Source organism: Hesperophylax consimilis, chromosome 13, assembly GCF_061612785.1.
Source record: "Hesperophylax consimilis isolate HC1 chromosome 13, BYU_Hcon_1.0, whole genome shotgun sequence".
In the NCBI taxonomy this organism is placed as follows: Eukaryota; Metazoa; Arthropoda; class Insecta; order Trichoptera; family Limnephilidae; genus Hesperophylax; species Hesperophylax consimilis.
In genome coordinates, this window is record NC_142848.1 from 29,076,783 (window position 1) to 29,100,905 (window position 24,123).

Below are 24,123 nucleotides of genomic sequence, written 5' to 3' on the forward strand. Positions count from 1 at the left end.
TTGAAACGAAGTGGTATTTATAATTATTTTGCGTATTAAGCGTGCAGTTAAATTCAACAAGTTTATTGTTATAATGCCATTATTACACGATTTACAATTGAAGAAATCGGTGTTAGGGCATAGACAGTAACCTCTTTGTATATCAACTTATATAGATGTTAATGTTAATACCAGAGATGTGCTTTATTTCAAATAAATCCATTTCAAATGGAAATGCAAAATGCAAAATGGGTATTTTCCATTTTGCATTTTAAATGCTTTTCTAAAAACCATTTTGCATTTTGCATTTTAAATGCTTTTCTCAATGCATTTTCCATTTTAAATGCTTTTTTGCAACATTCTTCCTACTTTCTCCACTCATCTTTTTTCATAATCCCCAAATATCAGTCGGTCCTCAACCTCGCTATGAGAGATAATTTACATTATATTGTCAAGTTGCTCCCTGGTAGGAGCCCTGGCAATTGAGTGATACCATTACAAAAAATACTGATTTAAATACTGAACATGGCCATGACGCTGTAATACATATTAAATGTTAGATAGCAGTTTATATGTTTTTACGTTGGCAACATTAGTCCCGCGCAAATTTTTTGTGGTTTCATAATCTGTAGTCGTTGTGTTTTTGGATTTACCATCATGTTAATATGTTTGTTCTACATTGATGTCCATTATTAAATGACAAAATTGTTTAAAAATTCTATAATTATTTTAATTGTTTGACCTGAGAAACCATTTTGCATTTTCAATGCATTTTGAAAATAGGTATTTTGCATTTTGCATTTGAAATGCTTTTCTAAAAACCATTTTGCATTTTGCATTTTCAAATGGAAAAGTTTTGACCCATTTCCATTTTGCATTTCAAATGGTTTTAGGTACCCATTTTGCACAACTCTGGTTAATACTAACTGGAAGCTAATGCGAATGACAATGGGTTCTCCGAAGAAAGCTGGCACTGATTCGTCCATCAGCGAATGAGTCTTGATGAAGTTCAGTGTCTGATCTGGCAAGACTCCAGAGACATTGTGGCACGAACCAGGACGTGGATCTGGAACCTGGAATGAACAAAGGAAACATATTTACATATTGCACGAACTGGCGAATAGACCCACAATTATGAACATGTATCTTGATATAATGAAACAATTTAAAATGCATTTTCCGTTTTTACACTTCCACATAGTAGAGGAGATTTGTACCAGTCTGAAGATGGCTGTCACAGGCTGAAACTGGTTAGAAATAAAAAAAAAGAAAAAAAAAGTTTTCATTATATCTCTATAATGGAATTCCACCACGAATTGTCAGTATTAAATATTTCTATATGTATATATATTTAAATTACATTATTATTCTTGAATATTATGCTTATGCTAATGAATAATAACAATGAATTAAACCGTTAGTTAACATAGAAAACACAAACGCTATAATTAATTATCTTACCCAGAGAAACAATGGAAGTCTGCTGAAAAATACTGACGCTTTGTATTCCAAAATTTGAATTAGAATAATTGGTACCAGCAACAAAATAATGATGTTTGGGTAGGTACTAATAACTTGATAGCGGGTAAGTCATGTGTTGCCATGCTACTAGGAGCAATATGATAATGATTTAAATTTGAAATTATTGGTAGGCAGGTTGGTTAAATTTGTATTTTCTAAAAGTAACATTACCTTTCCGCTATTGACAGGAAGCCAGTTAGAGTTGAGTGCAGTTTGCTCCTTGAAGTTGCCCTCGAACGTGTCGGCGATGTCTTGCAAGCTAAATGCGCATACAGCGCTGCCCGCAATGCTGTTTGGTGGAGTGGTGAAGGTTCCGTATACCAGCTGGGCTGATGTGCCACCGTATGTTCCTTCAATGAGGTCAGCCATTGATTCTGTAAGAAGAAATAACATATAATAATGTTTGTGAAATTGATGATGTACGATAGGTTGAAACTATTTCATCCAACAATACTGTAATAATGTGTGGAAGATTTAAAATTTATTTATCGTAATAAAAATATGAAATATTGATTTCAAAAAAGATCTTATACGAAACGGTTCCAACTGGCTACAACGTCATTATGGCATAGAAAACGCAAATCTTTGGTAAGACGACTGTCACCAACATCGCCCGGCGTGACGTCACGCCACCAAATTCACGAATAAAAACGAACATGCATAGACATATGAATATTAGTAGACCTGCCCTAAGTGATTAAAAGCGTATTATCCCCACTCCCCATACCGGTTCCATTGGAACCGGCTGGGCTGGCGTATGGCCTCAAGTGAAATTTGAAAACGTGACGTCATCATTCTTGTGCGAACTATGGTCGAGGCATCATCGGTTCATTTTACGAAATAACACGGCAAAATGTTGACTTGTACTATGAAAACTATGTAAAAATAGATGTGAAAAAGAGAATAAACCCAATTGTCGTATTACATTCCATATATAAGCATTATTTTACTTTATTTTAAGCATATTCACATCGTATAATATAGATCAGTTTTAGAAACATATTATACTATCATATCGAGAAACGTCTGGACGCGAAACACAAAGCTGGTTGGTTGCTGGGAAGTAAATTATGAACATTTATAAAAGTGTCTTAACTAAATACTTAAACGAAATATTCGACTCTGAAAATACAACCGATTTTTTTTGCCGAATTTGGACTTCGCAAATTTGTTCATAACGTGGCGAGTAATTTGCGCTCCCATGTAAAAATGTCTATTCATTCCAAAGCAGATTTTACTTTTAAGAAGTAAATGGTGATATTATAATGCGAGATGCCTATTTACTGTCAGATTGATTTATTGACGAATCACAGTCAGCCTTACGCCCTTCGTTCTTCAACAGTTGATTTTACCCCTCGCCATTATCTTCTCGTCTATTAATTCCTATGTCTGTGCGAAAATGTCATTTTGGCGGTAAATCGAAAATGGCACATTTTAAATCGTTATAGAAAATTTAATTGTCAACATAAAAATACCTTCATTTCAGTACTTTTTTTTTTAGAATACAAAGAGGGAAAATACCCTATTGAGGATAATGTAAATCAACCGTCGAAATGAACTAAATTGGATGAATACATTTGAAACTTTGCATTAGAGTTGTTAAAGCCTGTGACTGTATGTACAGTGCCATTACTAAAAAAATTGACCTCTAACTCCATTTTATTTAATTATTATTTTGGACTTACGGATCTCATTGAAGTAGAATGGAAAGTCCCCAGCCACGGAGCAGTTGAGGCGACTCTTGAGGAAGGATGTCCAGCGGTTCCGGAAGCGGTGTGGTCCTCCATGGTCGTTCTTGCATACGCGGGCCACTCTGGAGAACACGGACTGAAAGAAAGAAAATGCATAAATTTTGTATTATGTAATAATGACAACAGTTTTTTTCCACAAGAGTGTAGGTAATGCAGCGAAAGTTGGCTGCAATAACAAAGCTTTAATGTATTTGTTTATAAGCTTTCACCGATAAGGAACAGCCCTTGTTCTTGTTTACGGCTACTTATTGTCACTAGCGGAAGAGGGACAGCAAGTGTATACAACACTTTCAAAATAATATTGTTAGGAAGCTTACAGCGTGTCCCATTCATGACAGTTCCTTTTTGATTGAGTGCATGATATCGCAAGTGAAATAATCTCAGTTTTCATTATTTTAGGTTCACATCATTATTAATAGATTTATTTGTGTCAGTTTTTGCTCCACAATTTGCTGATTTTACTTTCAATCTATCAATTCCTTGGACTACTTATACTACTAATAAATGTAGGATACAGCTGATGCTGATAATACATAAGGACCATATCTCTATCAATATAGCTATGTTATCCATAAGCCTAATGATTTAAAAAAATATATTAATTTGATTATACAGGGTGTATCGGCACGTACCCGACAAACTTTAACCAGCTATTCCTTAGCACATTTGGAGTAAAAAATGTTGTGGGCACTTTGCTGTCGGGTAACATTTTTTTTTTATAAAAAATTTATTATTCATATTTTCACCACATGTCACCAATGTTTTATCCTTTGTCAAAGTTTGAAAACCCGTCTGCCAATATTTTGTTCGAGTTTCGTTGAATAATGTACTTACGTACCTATGTTGGCGCGCTTTTACAATCACAACGAAATGGCACAGCACCATTCGTCTCATTTTTAACTATTATTATTTAGTGTGTACGAAAGAGTGAGGACACTTTTTGACACACTTGCTAATAACAGCTGTTGAACGCGAGAAACAAGGCAAATGAAAGTGACGGAGTGTGGATTTTTTTATTTATTTTTTGTTTTTAATGGAAAAAAAAAATGTTACCGGACAGCAAAGCACCCATAACATTTTTTACTCCAAATGTGCTAAGGAATAGCTGGTTAAAGTTTGTCGGGTACTTGCCGATACACCCTGTATAGTTATGGGCGATGACCTTTGTCCAGTTTACGCCTACTTATTGTGACTAGCGGAAAAGGGACAGCAAGTTTATATGTTCACTATGATTGAATATTCTAAGAGCGCATCCTACCTTTTTATTGTTAATACTAGTTGATACTTAAGTTCACACCATTTTACGGGCTTTACGCAGGTTTGGTTTTCGAAATCAGATACAAACAGTATTTTTTCTCTCATTTTTAATATCAAATGTGCAAAAATTTCATCAAGGAGTGTCAACATTCTGTTTTAATGGATGAGAAAAGGGAGAGGTTTTTTTTTACGAAATCTCACGTAGACAGCGACCTTCCTCTTGTTGTGTAGGTCAGGTGTGCAAAATTTCATCAGTATCATAATAAAAATGTAGATTAGAATAAAAAATAAACCTAAACCGCGAAACTCTTCTTTATACACGGTGCCCGGAAACTCGTAGTACAAGCGGGAAAACCGGTGAACCTACATCACCCAGAGAACGTAAAAAAAACTTTTTTTTTCGATATGAGCATTTCGCTGTTTTTTTTTTATCATTTTTAATTTTTTAAGGGTTAAAAACTTTTGGAGTCGGTTCTACGCTTCGATAAATTTTAAAATACATTAAACAGCTTATAATGTAAGAAATATTGTTTTTTTCAATTATCAATCTAAATTTTAGTAGAAATAAGGAGAGATTCGCTAAAACACATAGCTTTTCGGCTCTTCCGAACATAACATTCAACTTTGAGGATTTAAAAAAAAAAAATCGCACCTTGCGCCACAATATGAAGTATGTCAAAAAAATACAAATAAATAGTAGTATTATCTGTATGTAAGGATAGAACGGCCAACCTTATGATTCCAGAGATAGCCTCATTTTTAATGTCAGCGCCATACAAATTTTTCTTAAAAAAATTATAACTCCTTCATTTGTACACGCAATTGCTTCGTACGACATTTTATAGCATAGTAATGATCAGCAGAATCCATTTCTAGCCAAAAAAATACCCTTGAAAATTCAAGTCTCTATGTCTATGAAAGCCGATTTTCATAGACATAGAGACTTGAATTTTCAAGGGTATTTTTTTGGCCAGAAATGGATTCTGCTGATCAATACTATGCTCTAAAATATCGCATGAAGCAATTGCGTGTACAAATGAAGGAGTTATCACTTTTTAAGAAAAATTTTTATGGCACTGAAATTAAAAATGAGGCTATCTCTGGAATCATAAGGTTGGCCATTATATCCTTACACGCAGATATACTACTATTTATTTGTATTTTTTTGACATACTTCGTATTGTAGCGCAAATTGCGCTTTTTTTTAAAAAAATCCTCAAAGTAGAAAAAAAACTTTTTTTATGTTGATGATTCATTTTAATGCTTAAATGCTTTACATATGGGTATGATTTCTCTAGTTTACAATATTTTATTTACACTCCAAGCCAAAACAGTTTAAGAAATCACAAAAGTTAGTTTTTTTTTTTTTTATGTGTTTAATTCGTAGAACTCCAATTATTTTTGAAAAATTAAATTAAAATTTATTTATTTATTGCATCTCACTATACATAAAACACTTTTTATTTCACATAAAAATCAACCTCACTAGGACTAAGCCTGTATCGAGGTTAACAATTAAATTTAATACTTGCAGAACTTGAAAATAACCTATTATGCGATTTTCAGCCCACTGTGCGATGCGACGCCCCTGGTACTACCTACAAATCCTTTTTTTTTTTATTTCATTTCGTACTAGCTGACGTGTACCCGGCGTTTCTGGGGATTATGCTTAAGAGATAGACATATACCATAGTAAACTTTTCTGTAGACCGTTTTAAGATATACAATTCCCTGGTACATTATTTTGATGTATCTTGTAAAGTTTAGCCAGCGCAGCGTTAGGAATGCGCCAGTAAATATTTTTTTACGACATGATTACAAAACATCGACTTTTCTCTACTTTCTATAAATATAATATGCATGTGTTATATATACAAAACTTCCGGAAGAAATTTTCTAAATGATAGTGAAAACCCTATCAAAATCCTTTGCGTAGTTTAGAAGAACTAAGCGCACAAACAGTCAGACGCCGATACTGACTTTATTTTATACCATTTAGAGATTAAAGCAGAAAATATACTGCATGTATACCGGAAGGCTTAGATTTTGGAGCGAACAGTTTTAAAACGTGTGACAATCTTGGAAAATGCTTGGAAATGTCGATTCAAACGTGCAGAATCTATCTTTTATGGTCCAATCACTGAGAGCTGCGTTGGAACCTTCCTTTTCTATTATGCATAGTGCATAGTTCGTGGAGGAAGAGAGAGAGAGAAGTTACAACGGATAACGGATCTGCAGCATGTCTTTATCACCCCATACCTTGATTTGTTTATTGACTGCGTATGGCTTCAGACGTCTTGAAGTGTGCACGTAGGTACCACAATCCTTTAATTAACGCTTCTACACGTATCGAATTAGGATGACAGCGGAGCGTTCAATTGATCAGAGTACTTACTTAGAGCTGAGTAAACATTATTTGATGCATGCCCCGACAAACACAGACCAATGATAGGATACTGGGGAGATTACATATTATTATTATTAGGTGTAATACACCGTGTTTCATACTTTGAGGACGGGTTGTTTCGGAGAATTTGAACAATTCATCAAATTTCAACGTTAATTTTCAAGTTTTGTGAAAGATTTTTTCAAGTACTGTTTTTATTTCAGTTTTTTCAAGGAACTAGCCTACAATGATATAATAACAGAACTTGAATAGGACTTTCACAGAACCCGAAAATGAACGTTGAGATTTTGATGAATTGTTCAAATTCTCCGAAACAACCCGTCCTAAGACTTCAAGATTCAATTCAAGATAATATTCTAGAAAAAAACAAAACGAAGTTGTCCAAGCAGAACTTTTTATGTTGCATAATGTTGTCCAACATGTGTATTATAGATGAGTATATGTAAAGCCAATCAGTCGTTAGGTTACGGTCGGTAAGACAGATTTCGCATTTAGTGAAACAATAACGGTTTGCAGTGGACGGTATAATGTTTACTATAAAATAAAGGATAGGTTCCAAAACGATTATTTTTTCGAAAATACATCATAATTTAAATATTATTTATTTGGACCTTAATGACAATTTTTTTATGTTACTTCACGTCACATCACCCTGACACACTGTGTATATTATTTATTTATTGCAAGATAATACATTACAAAATAATAACAAATTTATAATGTATTATTCCCAGTGAGTTTACAAAACTCATTTCGGAAAGACAACTTTAGATTAAAGACAACATAAATACATTAAAATAAATAAACGCAGAAGTTATTTTAGAGTTCCAAAGAAATAATGTATCAGTCATTAATAAAACTGCCGAGGAAATAGCTTTTAAGAGATTTTGCCAATGTTTTTTTGTTCGTTGCCGGATGTTTTAGATTACTAGGTAATGCGTTATAAAGCTTATGTGCAATGTATTGCAAGGAGTTAATTCCAAATTTAGTCGTGTAAGTAGATGACGATAAGTGTATTTGATTTTGTGATCGTGTTTTGTGCTGGTGTATGTCGGAATTAAATACTGGTTTAGTGTGAATGAAGGAGTGTTGAATTATTTGTAGAATGGCAGTTGTGATGTTATACTTTGGCAGAATCGTAAAAGGAAGTGTTTGTGTCTGTGAGTATATATATCTTTGATATGTGTATCCCGTGGTAGATTATATATATTCCGTACGGCTCTATTTTGTATGACTTATATGTAGGAACTTTTTTTTTGGTAATGGTGCCCCAGATACTAACTAGATAACTCAGGTGGGAGTGGATCATAGCATAATATGTGTATTCATAATATCTACATTTATCAAATTATTACGATCATCCATTTTATTTCTCTCTACATCTAATCTCTAAAGATTACTAAGGCATTCGATATATTTTTAAAATTTCTAGAAAGAATCATTTTTACGACTTTCGAAATTCATTTTCAGTATCTTGTGCAGGATATACGATAATATTATCTTGAAGAAGTGGGCGCTCACTTAAAAGTCACAAAATAACAAGAAATGTATAAGGTATTTGCCACCGATTTATTCAGCCGTTAGGATATGCAAGATTAGGTACTTATACATTATTGTTTGCTTTTAGTATGTATTTACGTGAATTATTAACTTACCCAAAGGATATAAGATGCATGTGTATGCATGGGTGTACATGATACGGGGCAAATTCACCCCAAGTGAATCTTAACTGTAATTGATTTTGGTAATTAGCGACAGGCACCGAACTGAAGATCGTAACATAATAAGCACATACAAAGTACATTGGTTTCCTTGATGAGTACTTACGAGAAATCACGGTTTCCGGAAATTCGTAGTACAAGCGGTAAACTAGTGATACATCACATTTGGAGTCGATTTGTCGTATAATTATGTTTGATTTGAGCTCTCGTTTTGGAGTAAATCGAGTCCAAAAATTGAATTTTATAGGTCAAATTTAAAAAAAAGTTCTAAGGGTTCAGTAAAGATTATTTTTTCAAATGTGAAATCATCACGTTTTTTGGACTTTATGGTAGGTACCTACGTGCATGAAGAAAGCTTGAAAAAAGAATATTTTTAATGTGGTATTTCTTTGGACTAATTGTTCCTTATTTGAAATTTAAAAAGTTACATAAAACATATGATTTACAATGAATTATTAAGTACATAGTAGGTATTTAAGTACCTACTTACAAATCTTAATATTTCAGATGAAATAATTTTGGTTTGATTAATTTATTAAATAAGAGAAAATCAGAAACATACTTTTTGAACGCGAGATCTGCTGTTCACAGAACTACTAGTAGTTCATATATGGTTAGAAAAAAAACATTTTCATTTAACTTCATCGCTTGCAGACACGTCATTGAAACACCAATTGAAACGAAGATATTATTATGATGGCAACGTGGGAGAATTTTAAGCCCAGCCAGTCTGCTGTTTATATTAGAATGAATAAAAAACAAAATATTTTTCCATATAGCAACCCACGTAAGGTACTTACGTGCCAATGTTTTTCTCGCTATACAGCCATAAAAGTTGTGAATAGAACGTTTTATTCAAAATGCGAGAGAAACGCGCGAAAAAATAACATCGCACAATGGTAGTGTTGAAGCTAAATAAGAAATTTTGTTTACTGTTTATAACATAGGAATAGTTGAGTTGAAAGCCTGAAAAGTGTTGATGACAATTTAACAATTTAAAAACCACAGAATTTAGGAGTCAGTGGATTTTCAAATCTAGATGGTTTGCTATTTTATCCATTCCATTGACTTGTCCGTTTATTTTCGTGTTACAATTTCTCAAATACTTACAAAGGGACGTGCTAATGGATCGAAGGTTAAATATTTTCAAAGGAAACACCGCTTTCTACCCGTGTTGATCTAATTCGGATGGTGTATTTTTGGTTTCGGGGTAAGGACTTCCATTATTGTTGAACGGGCAAAGATTCCCGGAACTCCATTTCGAATATTATTCGGCTAAAAATTTTTATTTTATTTTTCCGGTTACTTTTGAACGTGCCTGGATGAGAAAAATAAGCACTAATCCTGAAATAATATTTCGAGTAAAGAAACGTAATATTCAAATTACTGCATTGTTAGCCGCACTCAAAATATAACTACTTTAAGGCGATGCACTACGTCGTGTAATATTTTAAATTGAGCCGCTATCAATAACAACCCTTACGTAGATGGCGATAAGGTTTAAATTCCCGCTTAACACCATCCGCCTGTTTTGATTTATGCAAGAAAAAAACATGGCCAAAAAGTGCCTTTTATTTTATTTTGTGGATGTTCAGGCATAAATATTTAATTTTTTTCCGATCATTTTATAAATAACTTAATTTTCCACATTATACAATAAAATCATAACCAAAAATGGGTTCGTAAGTAGGAGATTATGAACTTTAAAGCAGTTTTCATAGGCCTTGTACATTATTTTTTTCTGGGCTTATAAAAAGACTTATCTAAAAATACTCGATTATTTCAAAGGCCAAGATGTATTCTACTCGCAGTATTTAATTAAAGCATCTGAAACATTTCTAGGCGACCAAATTTTCAAACCAAAAACACATGATTTTGCATTACTACGTACGGCATCGCCTTAATAATAATATTTTGCAGAAACAGTGAACAATTTTACATTTCAAATTAAATTTCCGAGAGGAATTGGTGGAAGTCAAAGGAGTCTACAAAATACCACAAAACGAATCCGAAAGCATTGCCTTTGTACATAAAGTGGAATTTTTGTTAACAGTCCCCAGGTGACTGGAATATCATATCGCCGTAACGACGTCATCGATTTGAATCGGAATAAAATCTAACGTCTAGCGAGGCGGCCATTTAAAACGGCACGTAAAACGCGAGCGTAACAGAATGGCAGAATATTTCAAGGCGGGCTAAGTGCTTGCAATAAGAATAGGTAGTCGGATGTGTTATCTTGGAACTTAATCTTGGGGTAGGAAGGTAGGAAGTAGATGCTTTCATTTCCCGACTGCGGAGATTATTTGAGAAAGCCGAGAGCTGAGAAAGTCACACATAAATGGAATTTTACAATGAAAACATACTAAACAACAAAACCATTCTACGTAGGCATTGAAAAGATAACACAATCTACTTAGGTAGGCAATATAATAAGATCAGGCATACCTACATAAAAAATGTGTATAATCTTTGGCATCGATTCTGAGCTAAAGTTTTAATAAAATTAGTACTTGTCTACTTGTAGTGTTTTGGTAAATGGGTAAAAATTTGCTTCAGTCTATTTTTCACTTTCTTAAACGTGCGACTTTAAGAATCACTAATCAATTTATTAAAATATGAGTTTTCCCATACGTAGTATTAATGGGGTACCTACCGAGATAAAACGCGCCAAGGGCGAAACTAAACTAGGCAGTTAGGTACCTACGTCTTTTTCATTTGCACAGTAGGTAGGTACTATTCTGAAACGATTTCTCGTTCGGTGCTGATAAAGTAGTTTCCTCTCCTGCCGCGGGAGCGCTGGCGGCGTTTTCCCGCCATTAGGCCTCCGATGGATGCTATCTCCTTCGACTCCACGGCGAGGCGGCGGCTTTTTGACATTTTCCTCCGTTAACATGTTTGGCAAACTTTGAAATTGTGCCCGCAGAAAATTGAGTTCGTTCATAATTTATTTACTATTTACAATAGACTTCAATATTGACATTATTGGAGGGCCTAAGAGATCGTCAATATTGAAATAACGACTAATTTTTTTAGCTTTTGCTTGTTTTTTTTACCATTACCGTTATTATAGTAAAATGTTGCCATACCTACAAATAACAACCTATCTACATTAATTATGAAACAATAGGTTCTAGATTATCACACTAACTTTGATGTATGATTACGAACGTAGAAATATTATGATCTTTCCAAATAATATATGTATTTTTAGATACAATTGAAAATGTTATTATCTACCATCATTTTAATAAAATGTTGCCATGCAAAATTATTTTCATACAAGGAACAAAGAAGTTAGCGAGCGAGCAGTTTATCTCGAGTCTCGAACCTACATTTATTATGAAATAACTTCTTTTCTTCTAATAACTTTTAGAAACGAGAATATTCACCCGTCTTTGATGTAGGTATTTCACGAAAGTAGAAATACATATTATATGTTCAGATAGTTAGATATTTATTTACAAAGTTTGTGAGGGTATTCTGTCTATGCTTCAACGAAAAAAATGGTAACTATTATTTGTATGTACGAATCAAAAAATGGATGACTATTGTTTGTATGTACGTATCAAAAAAATGGTGACCATTGTTTGGATGTACGTATCAAAAAATTGGTGACTATTGTTTGTATGTACGTATCAATTTTTTCAGGGCCTCTACTTAACTATTTAGCACTAATTATTTATCTCATATTGATAAAATAGTTGGTGCAAATGATGTCGTTGTACTTTCCAGGAATGGAATCTGGGAGTACTTACTACCGACGTGCGCACAAGGAAATTATATTGCATATTAATTAATAATTTGGCGACGATTTAAGTACCTACGCCACTTTTCTACGACCAATAATCGGTAACTATTTTAAGAAATATATATAAAAATTGTGTGACTCCAATGAGATCCTGCATGCCGAGTGTTGAGTGCCCTTACCTCCCCCGGTCTGGACGGGTAATGAGACAAATTGGAGAAAGATCCAGAGAAAAACGTTGAGATATTCAATGGAGACGCAGCGCTGGACTCGCCATCCAAATGGGCACACAAAATTGTGGAGTGGGCATAACATTTTTGCCCTTCAATAAATAATATTATGTGGAATCCAATTCATACTAAAGTGCTTTAATTTGTGCATATGTTGGCAGTGTTGGAACCATCCTTTTATCAGATCAATAAACAGAAATACTGGTTTTGACTGTTTATCTATCTGTAACTCGGTTATTATTTTTTTGGTAAACTAATGTTTAAGACAAGATTTTTTATGCATAGTACAAAGGGTAAAAATTATTTTATAAGCAATAATTATTAGCCTGAAACACTCATCCACATTGAAAAATCTCCTGATAAAAGATACATGACAATACATCCTAAAGATAAAAGATACATCAGGCTAATAATTATTGCTTATAAAATAATTGTTACCCTTTGTGCTATGCATAAAAAATCTTGTCTTAAACATTAGTTTACCTGGGTTCATGTCCCGTTGGCGTCATGTATCTTTTATCAGGAGATTTTTCAATGTGGATGAGTGTTTCAGGCTAATAATTATTGCTTATAAAATAAATGTTATCAATATTGAAACTGGTTGTGTGAACAATTCAGACAAGCGTTAAAATGTGTATTCAAAATAACCTTTAATTTATTTAATAATTTACTATTTGAGGTAGACATACATTCTTAATTCATTTTAAAAATATTTTCAATCTTAGTAATTTCATTCGGGATTTTTTTTATAAAATTGGATGGCTGGGTACATCAGAGATTTCTGGGTGCTTGATTTCTTCCTTGCTGGCAATCTAATTTACTTCATTTATTTTTATATTCGTTTCCTTAGACATTTTTGAAGCGGGTTGGGTACCGCCGCCCCGGGAAACATTTCTTATATAACCAACACCTTTGTCATACATAGGTCACCCAAAGTGGAACGCTACGTTTTTGTGATTAGCAGGGGTGCCCGTGTTCATCGGGTAAGTGTGTTCAGGATTCGCCTGTCCACTAGATGGCGTGCCGGATGGGGAGAGGCTGGTTTGGGGAGACCCTTTGATCGCTCTAACTGGTCTCTCGATCCATCGAGTCAATCACTCCTGGATACACTGATCCTTAGATACCTACCCAATCCTCATACCTTTTACCTTCCCAGAACTTCTTCTTCTTCCTTTCCTTAAATATGACCTTCCACACAGCATCCCAAAAGATGACATAGGACCTGAGGGAAATTATTTTCCTCAGGCCCTCCTGCGTAAGGATAATGTAAAGAAATCATCCCTATGTTCATTTTATGTATAAAAATAAATAGTTTCCTTCACTGTCATAAAATTTATTTCTAATAAAAGATGAATAAAATCATCTCTCCAAATCTGTACAATAATGGATTGATAAGTTGTTTCGGATTGTTAAATAAATAAAGTGAATAAAATATTTATTGCAGTTTAAAATGGCAATATATTGTTCAGAAAAAAATAATACTTGAACGTGGAGTAAAAAGTTACCCACCGCTCTAAGGCAATCTAATTGAAATAGGTGGTTCAACAAAACTACAGTTGTTGGATTTAAGTAACCGTTTAAAACTAACGAAAATATATTAAACTAGCTGACGTGTACCCGGCGTTACTGGGGGTTATCCTTAGGAGATAGACATATACCATCTTAGACTTTTCTGTAGGCCTTTTTAAGATATACAATTCCGTAGTACATTATTTTGATGTATCTTCTAAAGTTTAGCCAGCGTTAGAAATGTAAGCGAGAGAAAAGATTTTTTTACGATTTGATTACAAAACATCGACTTTTCTCTACTTTCTATATAAATACAGGTGTATCGGCAAGTACCCGAGAAACTTTAACCAGCTATTCCTCAGCACATTTGGAGTAAAAAATGTTATTGGCGCTTTGCTGTCCGGTAACATTTTTTTCCATTAAAAACAAAAAATAAATAAAAAATCCACACTCCGTCACTGTCATTTGCATTGTTTCTCGTGTTCAACAGCTGTTATTAGCAAGTGTGTCAAAAAGTGTCCTCGCTCTTTCGTACACACTAAATAATAATAGCTAAAAATGAGACGAATGGTGCCGTGCCATTTCGTTGTGATTGTAAAAGCGCGCCAACGTAGGTACGTACGTACATTATTCAACGAAACTCGAACAAAATATTGCCAGATGGGTTTTCAAACTTTGACAAAGGATAAAACATTGGTGACATGTGGTGAAATATGGATAGTAAATTTTTTATTAAAAAAAAATGTTACCGGACAGCAAAGTGCCCATAACATTTTTTACTCCAAATGTGCTAAGGAATAGCTGGTAAAAGTTTGTCGGGTACGTGCCGATACACCCTGTATAATATGCATACAAACTTTCCGGAAGAAATTCTCTAAATGGTAGTGAAAACCCTACCAAAATCCGTTGCGTAGCTTAGAAGAAATAAGCGCACAAACAGACAGACGCGGATAGCGACTTTATTTTATACTATTTAGAGATTAGAGATTCAAAGACTTAGCATTCAACCGTATGTTTTCCCTCTGGAATAACCGAAATAATCCTATACGCAAAGATCGTAAGTAAATTGTTCAAACCATCTCATCTGGGAATCGTCCATAACGCGTATTAGAGGTTCGATTTCAAATGCTCTCCGAAAAAAAATTAATAGTCATAATTTCCCGACATTATTTTCCTTTTACCCCGTCCACCTCTGGGGAGACGAGACTGGAAGCTGGCAACATTCGGACAATGGTTGGGAAGGGGCATCAAGTGGCGCCACCACTTACCCCGGACCAGGATGGCGGAGAGCTCGAGAATGTTTCCACGTCGGGAAAACTTTGGACAGCATTTAGGGAAAATGCTTGACCAATGCAATTAAATAGGTATTTTTGTAAGAAACTACTTGGAAAGGAAATAAAATTATTTAAAAAATAAATATTCTCTAAGAGCAGCTTCACCTACTCTTTACTCGCTAAGGTACACTGATAGTAGAAGCTAGTATGTACAAGTCAGTAAAAAGGTAAATACTAACTTTTTGTCAACGGGTGAACGCGTAAAACATACGTAATTTAATGTAGGTAGATTGGAGAAATAATATAGCTGAGGTAAACAACATATTATAATTAGAATTGGTGGTTAATATGTAGATATTTATACATTTTTGAGTCTTCCGACAGCGTTTTATTGTTATTGGCTAGTATAGAAGAATATACAATGAGTTACAATCTTACAGCGAAATTTCTTGTTTTTACAAATATATCATATTAGAGCACGCCGAGGACAACGTTTGAATTTTTTGAAAATACCGAAAATATTATCAAACCGTCAAAATAATGATATTTGTGGCCGGCCGAAAAGCTAGTGACATATCGGTGATACGCGGCGGTAATAGAGCGCTGCCATTCGAATCGAGATAATTTCTTCTAAATCATGTCTCATGTGACTTCACAAGACACCATTAATAATAATAATAATGATTGGATAATTTGTAGAGCGCCGTTTTTGTGAAAAATCACCTCAAGGGCGCTGTTAAATGCTCAAAGCATTACATACGTTTTACCCAAGTTCACTTTGAAAGCACATAACTTCGTAATTTTTGGCGATATCGTAAAATTAATTTTACCGTCGGTAATAACTCTTTAAAGTTAAGAGGAAGCTACAAGCCAAAAATGTGTATATTCTTGGTATGCCTTATATTGTAGGTAATAGGCATCAAAATCGCTTGACAAACGGAGTCTAGAATCGTTCAATTTCAAGTACAAAACTGGTTTTTATTTATTTTGTAAATAATTTTATAAGAAAGCAAAAAAGTTAATCAAGCGACACTGTCACAGATAATCTCAGCTATAATACTGTATTTTTAAAAAGTTGTTTTTTTACGCGTTCATACATTTCTATTGAAAAAAAAAATTTAGTAGGTAGTTTTCATTTATATTTTTTATTTAGTAATTTATTATTTTATTTTATTTCTCAAGCACAGTGATAGGAAAACCTTCAATTTATCGAAATCATATTTTTTGGTATTCATAATGTCCACCAATTCGTTATAAAGATTAATCAAAATAGTGATTTAGCACTAAGCTTCGCCTTAATACATTTTCGTCAAAACACCATACTAGAGTTTTTACAGTTATTCGAAATGTATTTTGTATTTGTATTTTATTTGTATTTTGTAAATAATTTTATAAGAAAGCAAAAAAGTTAATCAAGCGACACTGTCACAGATAATCTCAGCTATAATACTGTATTTTTAAAAAGTTGTTTTTTTGCGCGTTCATACATTTCTATTGAAAAAAAAAATTTTGTAGGTAGTTTTCATTTATATTTTTTATTTAGTAATTTATTATTTTATTTGTATTCTACTCAAGCAAAGTGATAGGAAAACCTTCAATTTATCGAAATCATATTTTTTGGTATTCATAATGTCCACCAATTCGTTATAAAGATTAATCAAAATAGTGATTTAGCATTAAGCTTCGCCTTAATACATTTTCGTCAAAACACCATACTAGAGTTTTTACAGTTATTCGAAATGTTTGATAAAAAATATTATAAAAAAACTAACCTTTTTTCATCGTTCAGTGACGTTCTACAAGAATATCACTCTCGAAGGTGTAGGTATATATATTAAGCATAAATACACACAACCATAAGTATGTGTTGTTCGCATCAAATGTACATAAGGACATACTGGGTCCACGTACGCAACGTGTGTACTACCACCTTCCCAGACCGGCGTGCATTTCGTAACGTAAGTTTGAATCGTAGTATCGCGATATTCAATAGACTTTACACTATAAATCACTTCATAAGGCCATGTACGCCATCTTTCTTTCAAACGTCCCACGCCGATAACAGCACAGATCGGCGTTGCATAGGAAGCGTAGGATTGAGTTGCATGTGACAACTGCGTTTCTGAAGCATCTGTAAGCTCTCCAGGCATATCAATGCGTTACATACATTGCGTACGTGAGCCCAGTGTGTCATTTCCTTTATTCTGTGAATACTGACGCTTCGGGTGCCACAATACGATTCTGTAATTCTAGACACCCTTCAGCCCTAGTGTTAAACAGTGTATAGACATTGATAGCTGCTGGCTATTGGGCCTAGCGGCTAACAACATTTCGCTTGCTCTGAGTGTAATGTGATATTGATTATCAGGGAAGGCACTTACCTTGCCGCAGTTGATGTACTCGACAGCTGTCTCTCTGAAGAAGAAGTACACGAAGTCCCCTTGGGTCATGGAACTCACAAAGTCGGGAGCTGTAATAAAATCGCAAAAAATATACCGTGAGAGATTTTATTGTGATAAAGTGTAACCGTGATATTCGAGGTACGTATCTACAATCCATGATTTTCACTGGTAATAACTAGTCAACATAATATATACATAAATTCTATCTTCAATTTTTTTTATGTAATTTCAATTTACTTAGAAAAAAATTTAAAAAAAAAGAATTGTTCAAATTCTGTGAAACAACCCGTCTTTGAAGCCTTGCCGTCTTACGAATTAGGTTCTTACACGCCCGCTCATCGTTGGTATGGTAAAGCCGGCCTTGAGCCTGGTGTGAGACCGTTTTAACCAAACAAACGCTTTGGTAACAAGTTTTTCACTGTTCTGACCTTACGCGCCGCGTTATAAATATTACATCAAGTGTAAATATAAAGTGTAAATACACCAAGTATTATATATTATATATAAGTATTGTATACCCTAGGTCACAGATAGCAAAAATGAAAATTGATTGAAACTGAATCAATTGATAATTTCGTAGTTGAAACATATAAATAAATACTTCTAATAAATTTAACTGGGTAAAAGTAGTCAACAGCTTTTGACCTAAAATAGCTTTGTGCTCATTTTATGCCAGTTTTAATTGCCCCGTTTTATGCGCTCCTTGTCATGTTTATGCTCCCAGTTGGGAGCTTAAAAATAACAAATTACACACATAACCCGGTCAACTGCAATGGCGGAATATATCTACATATCTTATGTAGCTATGAAATTACTGTTGGTTACAGATGATAAAGCATTCTATTTAAAATTTAAACGCCACGGAGTGCACTTTTAAAGCTCTGTAGACAAAAATGAATTTGGCAAAAATACAGTGGAATTTGATGGGTAACTGCAGTCGTCCAAAAGTGGAAAGTTTTTGAATGAAAAATATAATTGTAACAATTTTCGACATGCTTTAATTATAATAAATTATTATAAGCAATAATTAGTCGCCTGAAATATCCATACAAATTTAAAATATCTTCTGAGTAAAAATAAATGTCGGCGACGGGAATTGAACCTGCACCCTCTGATGTTCGGTCAGGTGCTCTAGACCACTGAGCTACGTCGGCTTATTTCTTTATTATTATTATTTTTGTTATCCTTTGTGCTATGCACAAATACCTTGTCTTATAAACATTAGTTTATCATAAAAAAGCTTTATTTATGATCTTAACATTTCTTCCGTAAAACAGGTTATGTAGGTGTCTAAACGTTCACTAATTTATTGTTTGTCAAATTTACGTATTTGTAGGTATAATAAAAATGTGCGTTATAATAATATCTTTAAGGTTTTAGTACTGCAATAAGTTTGTCGAAACTTGTTTTGACGAGCGAGTGAAAATGAGTCCGAAATTTTCTTGTCTTGGTCCAACAAAACGTGTTCCTCGATTCAAGGGGAACGGCTCAAAGGAAAACATAATTTTAAATTTGAGGCCAAAACACCCAACCCAACTAAAAAATAATTTTGAATGTGTGGCCGAAACACCCAACAAACTGAAAATTAATTTTGAATTTGAGGCCAAAACACCCTACCAACTGAAAATTAATTTTTAATTTGAGGCCAAAACACCCTACCAACTGAAAATTAATTTTGAATTTGAGGCCAAAACACCCTACCAACTGAAAATTAATTTTTAATTTGAGGCCAAAACACCCTACCAACTGAAAATTAATTTTGAATTTGAGGCCAAAACACTGAACCATACTGAAAAATAATTTTAAATCGCGAGGTATAGCAAATATCTAGTAAGGATATGTGGTATTTTATTTATTTATGTTTTAAATTATCATATATAGGCCATAAATGATTTCAATTTCTCATGATTTTAGAGGCAACTTTGGCAATTACTTGTGAGTTAATCATAATTATTTAAAATTAAAATAAAATTGTCTATTTACCATATAATAAAAATATGATGAAACACCAAAAAAATCTTAATAAAAGAAAAGCGTTTTGATGAACCGACCAATTTACGTTGGAACACAAATTTGTCATGAATAAATTTATACTTAGAAAAAGTGTCTTATTTTTTAAATTTTATTTTTCACTATATTAAAACAGTAGTTTGTGCAAGATTATTTATTCAATAACTAGCTCAACCCCGCCACGCGTTGCTGTGGTTCACTATGTCTGTGCAGATAGAGAAACAATAGCGCGTGTTGCTTTTACGTCCAACAGATGTTTGTCGAACAGATGGCTTTGCTTTTGAAATAAAGCACGTTTTTACTTGTCGTAGATGACAAAAAATATGTTTTTACATGTAACAGGTGACAAAAAGCATTTTTTTAGCTGTCACAGGTGACATAAAAAATAATAATAATATTCGGATGATTTTTATAGCACCGTTTTTGTGCAAAATCACCTCAAGGGCTCACATCTAAATGATATAGGTATAAAAAATACACGCGTGGTCGAATTCAACATTGTGTCAAAATTTCAAAGCAAGGTGAAAAACTTCCGGAGATTTAAGATTTTGAAGAATTAAACATTTTTATTTATATAGATTACAATTAATTCACATAAACGCCAAAGTTAACGATAAAACTATGCTAAATTGAATTCTTTAATGGCGTACATTTCATAATTTGAAATACAAATAAATAAAATAGAACATATAGGAAATAACAATATTATGAAGATATTTGGAGCATACCGTTGAGACTCATGGAGTCGTACTGCTCGGTCTGAAGGGGTTCTCTGTAGATGATGGGATCCATGCCACTGAAATCTGCCACTGTACCCGTGTAAAGTACCCCATCTGTGAAAAAACAATAGTTGAAAGTTCCGTCAAAACTGAATGAAATGTTCTTCGATATAAACACTCGCTAAACTGCTAAAGCAGCTCATGTTCACAATATTAATTATTCAACAAAAGTACACATATAAAGAGAAGGCACAATTAAATGGATACAGAAGAATAAAATTTTAAGGGATAATACATAGACAGAAAGATGATAAAAAGACATATAATACATAGACAGATAGATATAAGTCAGTCAATCATAAAATATACCATAAAAGTATACGATACACAGACATACAATACAAAGACAGATATATATTAGACAGTCAACCAAAAAAGTATACCACACAAACTATTATTGATCCTCTGCAAAAAGCTCAAAAAATGGTAATACGTGTTATCAATAAGCGACCGACAAGATATTCCTTTATCCAACTTTTTATTGAGTACAGTGTCTTAAATATACGTCAACTCCATTTAAAATTTATGCTAACACATTTCTTGTACAAATAAAATAAAAAAAACGCTATCATATAACCAAACGACACTACAATGTACCTAAACCTCATACTATATCAGCACAAAGACAATTCACCCATCTAGCTCCCAAAACCTTCAACCTTCTCCCTGATATCCTAAAAAAAAAAACTCCCTAATCTCCCTCCACATATCTCTCACATTCCTCTATTGATTTAATTCATATAAAAATAGCACTTGTCAATGTTTAATTAATTATTTATCACATAAAATATAAACTGAATCGGATTTGTATAATTTAATTTACACAGGGCCATCCCTAGCATGGCGGTTGAAATAACATTCAAAATGTATCATCCAATGTAAATTTTCTTTGAAATAAATAAATAAAAGACATACAATACATAGACAGATAGATAAGACAGTCAACCATAAAATATACCATCCAAAGACATAAAATAAATACACAGATAGATATAAGACAGTCAACCATAAAATATACCATACAAAGACATACAATACATAAACAGATAGATATAGGACAGTCAACCATAAAATATACCATAAAATTATACCACAAAAAAACATACAATACATAGACAGTCAAATATAACATAAAAGTATACCACAAAATCGACACCAAATGTGATGTAGATTCATCAGTTTCCCGCTTGCAGTACGAGTATTTGACAACGTGTATAAGAGCAGTATAGTTTGAACTCAATAAAATTTATCAAGCGTATATTGATTCAGTAGAAAACTTTAAAATGATTATATAAAAACAAATATAAATTAAAATTTAAAATACAAAAGCAATTTCAACACAATAAAATGATGACTTTTTTAATATGTCGATACGTAGAGTTGTTTAAATAGTGAAATGGTATCTCACCGGCATAGACTGAAGTGGAATTTGACCAGGGGTCGTAAGGGCAGATGGCTTGTCCCAGCTTCTCCCACTCCAAGGCGTACCCATCGCTGCGCACGGTGTACTGGCGACAGGCCGGCCTGAAGGCGTTAGTCCCGCAAGCCAGGAGCTTCCCTGGTGAAGGCACCACCAGGATACGGACGTAGTTCTGGCAGCTCTCCTGCGAAATAAATATATATTAATACATATGAAAGAACTATTGTTTTGGGAAGAAGAGGAAAATAAAAGTAAGGACACGAAAACAGGCAACGTATTGTGATTCTGGTTCTACTTAAGGATAAGGAAATGTCCTTAATCTTAAAATTAACGACTTTTCCAGTTCTATCTTCCGAGAGAACTGAAATCACAGTTAACGAAAAAGTGGATCAGTTTCAGGTTAATATTAAAGACAATTCCTTATATCCTATAGAAATCGGCATCGCCCTTATTTATCAAAAACGTCGTTAATTTTAAGGTTAAGGATAATTCCTTACCCTCAAGTAAAACTGGAATGGCAGGTAACGAAATTCTCGCAATTAACGACGTTCATTTTAAGGTTAAGGACAATAGAACCGGAATGACACCGGATGGGTTGCTTGGATTTTATTGTTATACAAATCTACAGTTTTATTACATTATTGAAATTTAGGACACTTGACCTTCAAAACAAGAGGAAGGTAACTGTCTTTACGAGAAACTCTGCGTAAAGTCCGGTCTACGCCAGAGACTTCAGCAAGTCTACTAAAAACTAAAAATATGCACCTGGATCATTGGGAATTTTTTAAAGTCGCATCTTATTACGTTTGATCCATCTAGGTGTTGCCAATTATATATAGAAATATAAAGGATTACAACGCCCTTTATTTTGGTCAAAAACATTTTTGTTGTCATATTGTACGCGCGAACACTAAGTCTGCGCTTTCGTTAAGAGTTTTAGCAATATCCAAGATGGAGTTAAGTCGATCGACTTAAATCTGTCAAGGATTAGGAGCCCAGAAGATTAAAGTGTTCTATAATTTATTGGTGAATTAATAAGGGTCCATCCCTCTTACTACGATTGAAGGGCAATTGTCTCGACCTTCAGAGGGAGTAATTATTTTAAAGGAAAGCTTCTTCGTCGATTGGAGTTTGACATTATCCATTAAATTTCACACCCAAGTCGACAGTTTTATTTTTAGTACTTACATAGACGTACTGCAAAGGCTTTCAAAGGAAATTGATACTTCAATGTTCAGACACGTGAAACTTGGTGTACAAATAAATAATTAATGTTAGAAATGATGTGCGCTTGGTAAGATAATTTAAAATCTTGGATTGAATGTAACCGTACGAATTGGTATGCGTCCTCTATTTATGTTAAAAATTGTAAATGGTTGTATAGAAAGCCCTAATTTACTCAACCTCATTGAATTTCATATACCCACGAGAGCTACACGTTCTAAAATCCTGTTAACAGGATTTTGTTGGACTGAGCATTTCAAACACTCGCTTGTATCTAGATTACACGAAGTTAGCAATAGAAACGCAGAAATGGCGGATCTATTTAACTGCATGGAAGGTAGGTACAAGAAGGCTATACTATCATATATTTTCAATTAATACATTTATTCTTAGTATTTTAGAAGCTTGCAATTACTGTGATGCGAAATTACAGTAAAATTAATGTGAACCGTTGATATTAAATAAATAAATAAATATAAATTGTAAATTATTATTAATACTATCGTAAAAAATCACGGGATAGTATAAATTCTTGAACCTTGACAAATAAGTTGCAATTTTTTAAATAGTTAAATATTATATTGTAGTTAGGTAGGTACTTTATCGCTTGTCTGAATTTTTCACATGACTGATTTTAATTTTTAAAATAACACTCAGATTCAACCAGATTTTAACGGGACAGCAACCACGCACAGACAACCGAAATCAATATGTTTGACACGTGAAAAATCACGGGATAGTATTAATTCTCGAATCTTGACAAATCAGTTCAATTTTTTAAATAATGAAATATTATACCATTTATCGTTTGTCTGATGATTTCAATTTTGAAAATGATGCTTAAATTCAAATAAAATTGAGTTCATTCAACAGATTTCAAGGAGACAAATCACC

General features: G+C 33.5%; 1 protein-coding gene across 1 annotated transcript in view; it reads right to left on the reverse strand.

The window, feature by feature from the left end:
* Positions 1-24,123, reverse strand: part of Sema1a (semaphorin 1a) — a 169,496-nt gene that overhangs the window by 15,156 nt on the left and 130,217 nt on the right. Inside the window, exons 3-8 of the mRNA XM_089638985.1 lie at positions 21,994-22,189; positions 20,535-20,639; positions 17,776-17,864; positions 3,186-3,327; positions 1,672-1,874; positions 907-1,052 (exon numbers count right to left, since the gene is read on the reverse strand). Of these exons, the coding sequence (XP_089495111.1) occupies positions 907-1,052; positions 1,672-1,874; positions 3,186-3,327; positions 17,776-17,864; positions 20,535-20,639; positions 21,994-22,189 (881 nt within the window). The remainder of the gene's footprint in view (positions 1-906; positions 1,053-1,671; positions 1,875-3,185; positions 3,328-17,775; positions 17,865-20,534; positions 20,640-21,993; positions 22,190-24,123) is intronic.